The 10782-nt window shown below is 39.8% G+C and overlaps 1 protein-coding gene across 7 annotated transcripts in view; it reads left to right on the top strand.

Moving 5' to 3' along the window:
• The window catches only part of GJC1 (gap junction protein gamma 1), a 31228-nt gene extending 21187 nt beyond the window's left edge, over nucleotides 1-10041 (top strand). For 6 of the 7 annotated variants that reach the window (XM_019554556.1, XM_019554551.1, XM_019554553.1 and 3 more), the window contains 2 exons: nucleotides 7585-7661; nucleotides 7796-10041. In XM_019554556.1, coding sequence (XP_019410101.1) covers nucleotides 7815-8996 — 1182 coding nt within the window. In that variant the 5' untranslated portion in view covers nucleotides 7585-7661; nucleotides 7796-7814 and the 3' untranslated portion in view covers nucleotides 8997-10041. The remainder of the gene's footprint in view (nucleotides 1-7584; nucleotides 7662-7795) is intronic. The other variant, XM_019554558.1, reaches the window with a different exon arrangement.
• The last annotated feature ends 741 nt before the right edge of the window (nucleotides 10042-10782 follow it).

Here is a 10782-nt window from a genome sequence, read left to right as displayed (position 1 = left end):
CAATCCCAGGACGTCATTCTCCCCTTGTACTCGGCCTTGGTGAGGCCGCAGCTGGAGTACTGCGTCCAGTTTTGGGCTCCACAGTTCAAAAAGGATGTGGAGAAGCTTGAGAGGGTGCAGAGGAGAGCCACGCGCATGATCAGAGATCAGGAAAACAGACCTTATGACGACAGGCTGAGAGCCATGGGGCTCTTTAGCCTGGAAAAACGCAGGCTCGGGCAATCTGATGGCCAGCTATAAGTTTATTAGGGGTGCCCACCAGGATCTGGGGGAACGATTGTTGACCAGAGTGCTCCAAGGTCGAACGGTCATAAACTACTGCAAGACCGTTTCAGGCTGGACATAAGGAAGAATTTCTTCACTGTCCGAGCCCCCAAGGTCTAAAATAGTCTGTCACCGGAGGTGGTTCAAGCACCTACATTGAGTGCCTTCCAAGAGAAATTTGGATGCTTATTTTGCTGGGATCCTATGACTCCAGCTGACTTCCTGCCCCTCAGGCAGGGAGCTGGACTCGATGATCTTCTGAGGTCCCTTCTAGCCCTAATGTCTATGAAATCTATGAAGGGCAGCTAGTAGCCAAAATGGTGGCTTCACCCTCATCCTTCCTTTCCACAAGTCAGTGGCAAGGTGCAGGGCTGCCAGGAAATGCTCATAAAATCAGTTCTTTATGCCGTGACCAAGCCCTGGAAATTCCTTTGTCTGGGCATGAACTAAGTAGGTCCTTACCTATACCAGACACCAGTGCATACACTGGCAGTGGGTGGGTCAACTGCAGTTTGTCCAAAAGCTGAGCAATTGGCCTGCATGGCACTACTAAAGAAAGAGACCTCCACATCTCTACTTATCTAGACTGGTGGTTCTCAGCTGGTTTGATCTTGAAGTCCAGTGCCAGACCCCTGCAGAGAGCCTCCTGTTAGCAGAGCTAATTAAGCCATTCACCACACTGCACTAAGGTGGATCTACTGCTTTTTGTGCCATAGTGCAAAGCCACATAGAGGGGAGGAGAGGACGGTTATCAGCTGACCACCCATGCAGCTGAAATCACTACTTATGCCATCACCGATCATCCTAGCACCTAGGGGCCAGAGTAGATTCCACAGCCACACAAGCTTGAGTCCTCTCACTTCAGTCATTACTGAACACAATGAAATTGCACCCAGCTACAGGCATAAACATTATTTATCTTTCTGCCTGTACACAGTGATGCTGCTCCCCACTTCAACTGTGGCTGAGGTCAGCCTATTTCCCTCTCCCCACCTCCTGCAAAACATCTGATGAACAGGAACATCCCAAGATCCCATATCCTTATAGTACAGAACTGGTGGCTGCATCCCACCAGTGTTCAGAATGGGGCACATCTTATTACCCTGGCACCAGTTGGGGCACCAATCAGGGGTTCACTTGGGAAGGCATGGAGAACCCATCTGGACAATCAAATACAATGGAGGTGATACCCAGCAGACATGGAACTAAATGTAGAGCTTGGAGCCATCAGACAGGAGCATGTCATGTTCCTCCCTATTTTATGACATTCAGCAGTACAGATACTGACAGCCAATACATTGGCAATGCACATCATAAACAAGCTCTGAGATGCCTGCAGTGATCTGCAGAGGATGTCAGCGTTCTTTCTGGGCATATGAAGTACGTGGCGCGTTCATGTAAACTATGTTACTTAAACTAAAGGGGAACATTTCTAAATTGAAGGTCACTTTTTCTTCCATCTTCGTATTACCTAGAGCAGCATTTCTCAACCCGTGGGTCATGACACCGAAGTGGGTCACAAGAATATATGAAAGGGTTGCAAACAAACTTAAAAAATGGATTCTCCTTTAAAGGAGAAAAACATGGAAGACTGGCTTTTTTCTTGCAGGCTTGCAGGCTGCTTGGCCCTTCCCCCTCACACCCCAGACATCCACCCCCTGCCCCACACACTGGGGGCTGAGGCCTGAGGTTGGGAGCAGCGGGTCGGGAGTGAGGGGCACTGGATTGTGACTGGCCACTGATGTCTATGGGTCCTGATACAAAAAAGGTTGAGAATCACTAACTTAGAGGGTACTATGGATTCATTCCTTAGCTACAAATTCTGGTTTGTCTTCTAATCTGTTTTTATAATACGTATAAATGACTACTAAGGTAAATATGTACATGTGGATTGTTAATAAAAAACATATACTTAGCATCTTTATTTTTTTGACAGCATAAGTTTCTCATGGTTATATCGCTCCCTTACCCAGATTTTAATGACTTATTTATAGGCAATGGGATCTAATATCGAATAATATATCATGTAGCTATGGATGCTGGGGAGATGAGAGAGGGAATCAACAGAACCTTGTTAAAAATGCCCAGAATTTGAAGGCAGAATAAAGCAAGTTGTCAAATATCTGTTCAGGAATCTTCTCCAAATTGACATCGACGTGGGTTTTTTTGAACTTTTCTCTGTTCTCTTCATGTCACGTGAAACTCGCAAGATAGACTGAATAGCCCCAGTTATTTGAGAAGTAGGGTGTTTTGTTTTTGTTTTCCTAAGTACCAGAATCCTTGCTCAGAAATGTTATATAAAGCAAATCATTGCATTTATTTTATCCAGTACAATTGCTTTAACCTCGATCTGTTTCAACTGTGTACTGTTGTAAATGCTAATAAACAGTACAGTGTTAGGTGGTTGGTGGAGAGTTAGGTTTAAATCCCATTTCATGTCACAAGTGAAGACAACTTTAATAATAATTTGTTGTCTCCTTCCAGTCTCCATTTGTAAGCATCGTCAAACCTCCATGCTACAGAGCGTGTCTAGTCGTGGGCAGATTTTGAGTTGGAATTACAGATCCCATTGTGGTGTATTGACAAGAATATATGGGGTGTACTGGATATGACTGAACCCAATAACCTTTATTGAGCATGAGCAACAAGATTTTTAGACTTTTAAGTGAAGCAAACACTTCCTCCACGACGCTTGTAAATCTTGTGTTTGCTTGTATTCAAACATAAGTAAGATTTGAAAGAATAAGCATACATTATTCATTTGGATTGGCTTTTGGGCCCATTTAAATTTCATGCAGCATTTCTGGAAGCCTCTGAGGATTACCAACAGACTCACCAACCATTAATTCCCAAGTTTTTTTTTCCTATCAGCACATGTCTTCTAAATAGCTTGAAAGCAAAAGAAAATGAAATATGACATGAAGACCAGCAATGAATCTAATTTAATTTGGAAAGTGTAGTAGAATGTGGCTAATGAAGAAATCCCCTTCTGTAGCCATTCTGTTAATGGCTGTTTTTTATAGCCGTGTGTATGTGCCTCCTCCCTACTATATGACTGGACTATTAGTAAGTTAAATGCTCACGTATGAAATTCGTGGGAGTTGACAGCCCAGCTTACCTTACACTTCTCTGGAAGTTCCAATCTAATATGTAGGGGGAGTTTCTTCATACCGAAGTAGGATTTACAGCTGGTAAGAACAGGCAGACTTTACAGATCGTACACATTAGTTCAGTGCCAGGTACAGGTCCATGAGGGCTCTTTCCTCACTAGGCATGGTCAAGTTACAACGGTGTAGATTCGCAAAGTCCCCACTGGTTTGTCATTGTCCCTTTAGAAAGTCCGCTAATTCTTTTATGGAGGCTGGTGACCACGGTACATAGCTAGACAAAATTTGATTCGTAGGAGCTTGTTCAGGTCAAACTTATTGCCAGAGATAAAGATCATGCATTTTCTAACCTCCCTGCACAGAACAGCCTCCACTGCTTTAAGTGGTATTATGAACTTATGACAAATATGAAAAATGAAAGTCTCCCTGGCATGACTTAAATTATTTGAAATTGCTGACATTTGCCTTTTTCAGATGGGTGCCAATGTCCATAAACCTTTGTTTGAAACAATGGAGAGTTATTGAGTTAAATGGTCCCAGAATAGCAAATCTGGGAAGTATTAACGGTACGTTATGTGAAGGTTACTGCCATAGCTGAGCTTGCAGTTCGCGTGTTTGAAAGGCAGAAATGTGTATTTGTATAACGGTGGCCAATTTCAAAAGATCAACTTAAAAATCACAGTTCTGTTTGTATTGTTTTATTTCTTGTTGTTACTTTAATTAGACCCTGTTGGACATTTTCTGATGAAACAAGAGTTTATTTTGAAAATGCTAATTGGTTGAGACCAGTGTATTTCAGTCCAAATGTGTCAGCTTTGAAGAGGTTTCGCACAATCTCATTTGAATCCTGCTTGGATTCCTTAAGGACTGCCCTAGGGGTACAGACCTGAGCTAAATTTTGGCTGGCTTGACCTGTAATAGTTAAGATCACAATTACTGACAGAATCAGAGAGCAAGAGTATTTCTTGCGTTTGTGCATTTGACACATGTGAAGTCAGTCTGTTCCAATCTTGATTATGTTCTTCTTTTGCACAACAAAGTAGGAGAAAAAACATTTTTAAAAATGTGACTGTAAAACCACAAAAAATGGGGAGGGGTTCAAGTTGTGGTGATAGAAGAAGCAATTTGAAGGGCTTATAAAATAATTAACGTCTAAAAAAATTCCACACTTCAGTATCTTTTAAAACTAAGCATTTTCCTTTTGTTGTAAAATGGTCTGTTTTAGAAGACTGGTTATCAACTCCTGAGAATTTGGAATGAATGTTGACATGGTCCCATAACACTGAGTGAATGGGCGGCAAAATGGTAGGTAAAGTTCAATATTGCTTAATACAAAATGATGCACATGGGAAAGAATAACCTGAGATGCACATACATGATAATAGGCTCTACATTAGCTGTTAATATTGCAGGAAGAAGAGATCTTGGAATTATTGAGGATAGTTCTCTGAGAACATCAGCCCAATATTCAGCAGCTATCAAAAAATAGGAATTGAAAACAGAACAGAAAATGTTGTTATGCCACTATAAATCTGGCATGTCCTCACCTTGGATGCTGTGTGCAGTTTTTGTTCTCCCAGCTCCAAAAATATGGAAGAACTAGGAAAAAGTACAATGAAGAGCAGCAAGGAGGAACAGGGGTATTAAGAGGTTTCTATACAAAAAGAAAAGAAAATAGGCTAGGACATTTCTGCTTAGAGAAAAGACAACTAAAGGGGGCTATAATGGAGGTCCACAAATAGTGTGAAGAAAGTAAATAAGAATTTATAATTTACAGTCTCTCACAATATCACAACTACCAGACATGCAGTTAAATTACCAGGAAGTAAATTTAAAGCAAATGGAAGGAAGTTATTTTTTTACAATCTGTATGATTAACTTGTAAACTTATTGCCACAATATGTTGTAGAGGCTGGCAATTTAACCAAGACTTAGGGAGAATTTAGGCACTTAGGTGGCTTGCAGACGTTAAAAAAAAAAGTGCTTTACCAGAAGAAGCAGTGCATTACTTCAGCCTGGCTCTGCAGCATCTGTAAATATGAGCACTTCAGCAGGGCTTTTTGGTACTGTTAGCTAAAGCTGATTCAATCAGCTATTAGATAAAAGCACCAAAAAAGCTCCACTAAAGCACCCAATCTGTATAGACGTCAGGCAAACTGGGTTGAAGTCGCATGTTGCCTCTTCTGGGCATGCATGGGAGTTTGGCGCAGGAATGTGGAAAGTGATGTGTTTTGGGGGTTTTTTAATGTCTACAAGTACCCTTAAATTCTAAAGTGATTCAGATTAATCCTGTTTTAGAGTTATGCACCTTCAGTTTGGGCTGAAAAGTTCCCTGGACTTGGACTTCTGCACTTTCCCACACGTTACCTAGTTCAAGCAATCTGAAACCTGAAGTCCACTTTGCATAGTTCCATTCAGTTGAGACTCTTGGAGAATTCTTGATTCACACTAATGGCAATGGAATCAGCACAGGGCACGAAACCCATAGTCACTTCCACTGAAAAGTCCAGCAAGTAATTGCATTTACTTCTTATGTAATAGCCTGTTGGGTAGTTGAATACCTGGGTTCCATGACCTCCATACCTCCCGTTTCTCAGGAGAGTACCCTAATCACCACACTCCAGAAGAGTCTTGTTTGGGGGTGGAGGGGAGGGGTGCCATCTATTCCTCCAGCTCAGGCTGGCCTGCTGCGCAGCTAAAAATGCAAGAGTCATGACGTCAGAGCAAAAAAGAAAGGGGAAACTAGGAGTGTTTACATGTTTATTAACAGGCATTAGTTAAAATATGGAAATAACTCTATGTGCAGGGACTGGAACCCAGGCTTTCCTGCCTATTAAATGTCTTCACCACCAGGTTACTATGTCATTCAATATCCTTTGTGTAGAGAGCCTAAGTACCTCATCTTGAATCATACTTCTGTATATCTCCCTATTGTTTGTATAAGGATCCCAAGTACTGAAATCCATTGCTTTAGATCACCCTCCAGAGGCAAGGCACCTAATTTTTAGACACTGCTATGCCTGTGTGGAAGTGCATAAGTGACCGAACTGGATCTAGGCCTTCATCATTTATAAGCAATTGTACATTTTGTGGCTCATTGGCCAACTACCACGGTACATCAAGTGTTGTAAACGTACATATCCCCCAAATGACTAGTTTCAGGTGGCTTAAAGCTAAATTGATCACTTAACTTGACCTTCTGTATGTCACAGGCTCTTACATTTCCTCAAATACTCCTATACTGAGTCCAGTGACTTCTGTTTCACTAATGTATAATCTGTGTTTTGGTTAAAGCATACAAAAACATATGGGAATAAACTGTCCATAAATATTAGAGAGTGGAAATTAGAGGGTTTCTAATTAGAAAGCAAGATTTCTGGGACAGCCTTCCAATGAGTGCAGTAAACCCACCTGCCTTTAAATACAGCTGAATACATTTATGGATTGTGCTTATGAATTTGCCTTCCACATTCCAAGACATAGAACTTTTCATTTGGCTATATTAAAACACGTTTTATCTGAATAGACCCAGTTTATCAAGAAACCCAGCATGCTTGGTATGATTGCCCTTATCCTTACTTACCATACGTCACGTCTTTACGTCATTTGCAAAATTTCTTAGCAGTGATTTTGTATTTTCTTTCAGATCACTGTAGAAAAGGTTTAATAGTGTTGAGCTCAGTGTCTGTCCATGCTGAATCCCACTACATACGCTAACAGGATGTGATAATTCCACATCGATGGTTTTACTTTTTACTAGTGTTTAGAATCAGCTATAGAATAAAATCCTACTTAGGGTCAATGCAATGATTCATTTCCGTTACCAGTACTTTGACTGTAAAGGAGTAGTGACTAACATCATTTAATTTTCCTTATACCATATAATACAATGAAAAAAAGTTGGCTTTTAAAAATCTTTTTTCAAATCTTTTTGAAATGTGAAACAGTGTACAAGATGGTTCTTGATGTGTTTTAGTGACAATACACAATGAGAATTGGCTCTCCAACTCCTATTAAATTTAATGAAAAATGGGCTTTCAACTCCCTTAGGCTGAATTGAAAATCTTAGCCTAAAAGTCTAAACTGTCATTTTTATTAAAACTCACAGTACAGGAGCATCAGAATGTTTATTCATTTATTTTGTTGAAGTACCTTTGGGACCAGATTTTGTTTGTGCACTGGTACTTACACACATTTTTCTCTTTACTTGTAGTGGATTTTTTGAAAATCTGCAAAGGAACTATAAGATTCGTCAAGCAAAATTTGGCTGGCAGAGGGTCTGGATAACAGGTGACATGCCAAAAGAGTGCAGGGGTAGAATTACTTTAAAACGATTAGCTTTTCAGGCTTTTTTGTTGAACTGTTGATCCTGGTGATACGTATTAAAAATCTTAATATATTCTCTCTTTTTTTTTTTTTTTAAGATAAAACAATTCAGCCACCATGAGTTGGAGTTTCTTGACCCGCCTGTTAGAGGAGATTCACAATCATTCAACCTTTGTTGGCAAAATCTGGTTGACAGTATTGATTGTCTTTCGGATTGTTCTTACTGCGGTTGGTGGGGAATCCATCTATTATGATGAACAAAGTAAGTTTGTGTGCAACACAGAACAACCAGGCTGTGAGAACGTTTGCTATGACGCTTTTGCTCCTCTTTCACATGTGAGATTTTGGGTGTTTCAGATCATTCTTGTAGCCACTCCATCTGTGATGTATTTGGGCTATGCCATTCATAAAATTGCCAGAATGGTTGAACATAGTGAAACTGACAAAAGAACCAGAAGTAAACCCTTTTCAGTGCGCTGGAAACAGCATCGTGGCTTGGAGGAGACAGAGGATGATCATGAAGAAGATCCAATGATGTACCCAGAAATAGAGATAGAAAGTGAGAAGGAGAACAAGGAACAACCACATCCCACCAAAGCTAAACATGATGGCAGGCGACGAATTCGAGAGGATGGACTCATGAAAATCTATGTGCTACAACTTCTTGCTAGAACTATGTTTGAAGTTGGCTTTCTTATTGGTCAGTATTTTTTATATGGTTTTGAAGTCAGCCCAACGTTTATATGCAGCAGGAAACCATGCCCGCACAAGATAGATTGTTTCATTTCAAGGCCAACAGAAAAGACCATTTTTCTATTAATAATGTATGGGGTGAGCTGCCTATGTTTATTTTTGAATGTCTGGGAGATGCTCCATTTGGGATTTGGAACTATTCGAGACGCACTAAACAATAAAAGAAGAGAGCTGGAGGACTCTGGTACCTATAACTACCCTTTTACTTGGAACACACCATCTGCTCCTCCTGGCTATAATATTGCAGTCAAGCCAGATCAAATCCAATATACTGAATTGTCCAATGCCAAAATGGCTTACAAGCAAAACAAAGCCAACATAGCTCAGGAACAGCAGTATGGGAGCAATGAAGAAAACATTCCAGCTGACCTGGAAAATTTGCAGAGGGAAATTAAAGTGGCTCAGGAACGCTTGGACCTTGCAATCCAGGCTTACAATAACCAAAACAATCCCAACACTTCCCGAGAAAAGAAGTCAAAAGCAAGCTCAAACAAAAGTAGTGCCAGTAGCAAATCAGGAGATGGGAAGACGTCTGTGTGGATTTAACGTTGGCTGGGTTTGACTTGTACTCTTCTCTTTGTTTATGGTAATCAGCAACTTGCAGAATAATTACTTCCATTAAATAAATATTTGGCTCTGTTTATCTTCAGGGATACTGTTGGCTAATGATCCAGGCACTCAAAAAACTGTTCATGCCCATGTTCTAGGATTATAGAACTTTTCTTGTGTCTTCCAAGTCAGGAGAAGAATAGGTATATTTAAATCATTCTCATTGAACGGTTTACACTGTATGTACAGTATCATGGTACATTTATGCACAATTTTTTTGTATTTGTACATCGGATCTCTTCAGTTACACTTTTTTATATTAAAGAAAAGAAAAAGTAGGTAACTCTTAGCATTTTGCTAGTTTTCTTACAGTGGTCTCTAGACCTCTTTTTCTCTTTTTTTGTTCAAATGTGAACCTGTCTATGCTGCGTTTCAAAGTGCCTTGTACATGTCCACAACTTGGAGGATGCTTTTGTGACCAAAAGAGCCTGCTGAATATTGATCACCTAGGAGCAGAGTGGTAAAAGCTTTGGGGAATATTTGCTAGTGGTGCCACCGAGTGTATATTTATAAAGTTATTTGAAACTTTTGAAATGGAAGTGTCATGCTAATTAGTAGGTGCCATAGTATTGCACCTGCAATTTAAATTACTTTTAGAAAGAAATATGCATACTATAGTGCATATAATCTTAAAGGAAGAAAGCCATACTTAATGTAAGCTTTATCCAGCAGGGGGAAAAGAAACCTCAAACTGCTGTAAAATGCTTTAAAAATATGTGGATAGAAATGACTGTTTATTCAGTAATTCCAGATTGTTATGGTATATATGGGAAATATGTATTTCATAAAGTCTGTTACAATATGAAATCACACGAGGGCATTCAATTGTTACAGTAACTCTTGGATAATTGGATTGTATGGAGTCACTCTAAATTGTACATTTTCTGTATTGCATTAGAGAGAAGTTTTGACAGACATAATCTTTGTTTAGAAGAGTATGTTGCAAACAATTTTCCAACTACAAATGACCAAGATGTTTTACCCCCAAGTCCTCTTCACTCCATGTCCAAAGGCCTCGGTTCAGACAGAGCAATGTGTAAATTTTGTATTCCTGCTTGAGAGACCAGTTGTGTTTGGCATTCTGAGGTTTTGACATTAAACTTAAATTTATAATTTGAAAGTTGAGAATGTAGTATTTACTGCCTTTGGCAGTGTCTTTTTGACAAAGGCAAAGTATTGATGTTTGCGAGAATGCTGATAAATTGTATATACTTCATACTACTCTTTATAATTTGTTCAGGGCCATGGGCTGTTTCTCTTAAGAGTTAGTGTGTTTAATATATATTTGGGGGCAGATTTAAAGTGAAACCCTTTTTCTTTTGGGAGGTTACCTCAATCTGCCACTGCCCCATTTACAGTCTAATCAGGAACAGAAATCAAGAAGTAAGGCAATAAGGGATGTGAGCTGCTGTGTAACAAAACATTTAACCACACTGTTAAATCTGTTTCTATTCAGCCAAGTGCTTATACACATGTTTAACATTAAAAAAATAAAGTGATAGGATATAAACTTATGCTTAAAGTTAAGCATGTGTTGAAGTGCTTTTGCTGAATAGGGATGATTTGCTGAATTGAGGGTTTAACTTCTAATTTCATGGACGATTGCATAATTCCCCCTTCTGTTCCCTCTTAAGCATTCATCCTCAGGTCTCAGCCTGTTTTCACTGATGTCAGTGGCAAAACTCCCATTTATAGAAATGGTCATGGGATGGAGCCTTTCTTC

Source organism: Crocodylus porosus, unplaced genomic scaffold, assembly GCF_001723895.1.
Source record: "Crocodylus porosus isolate Cpor-Errol unplaced genomic scaffold, CroPor_comp1, whole genome shotgun sequence".
Lineage (NCBI taxonomy): Eukaryota > Metazoa > Chordata > Crocodylia > Crocodylidae > Crocodylus > Crocodylus porosus.
The sequence above is the reverse complement of the archived record's forward strand: the minus strand, read 5'-3'. Positions and strand labels throughout refer to the sequence as shown.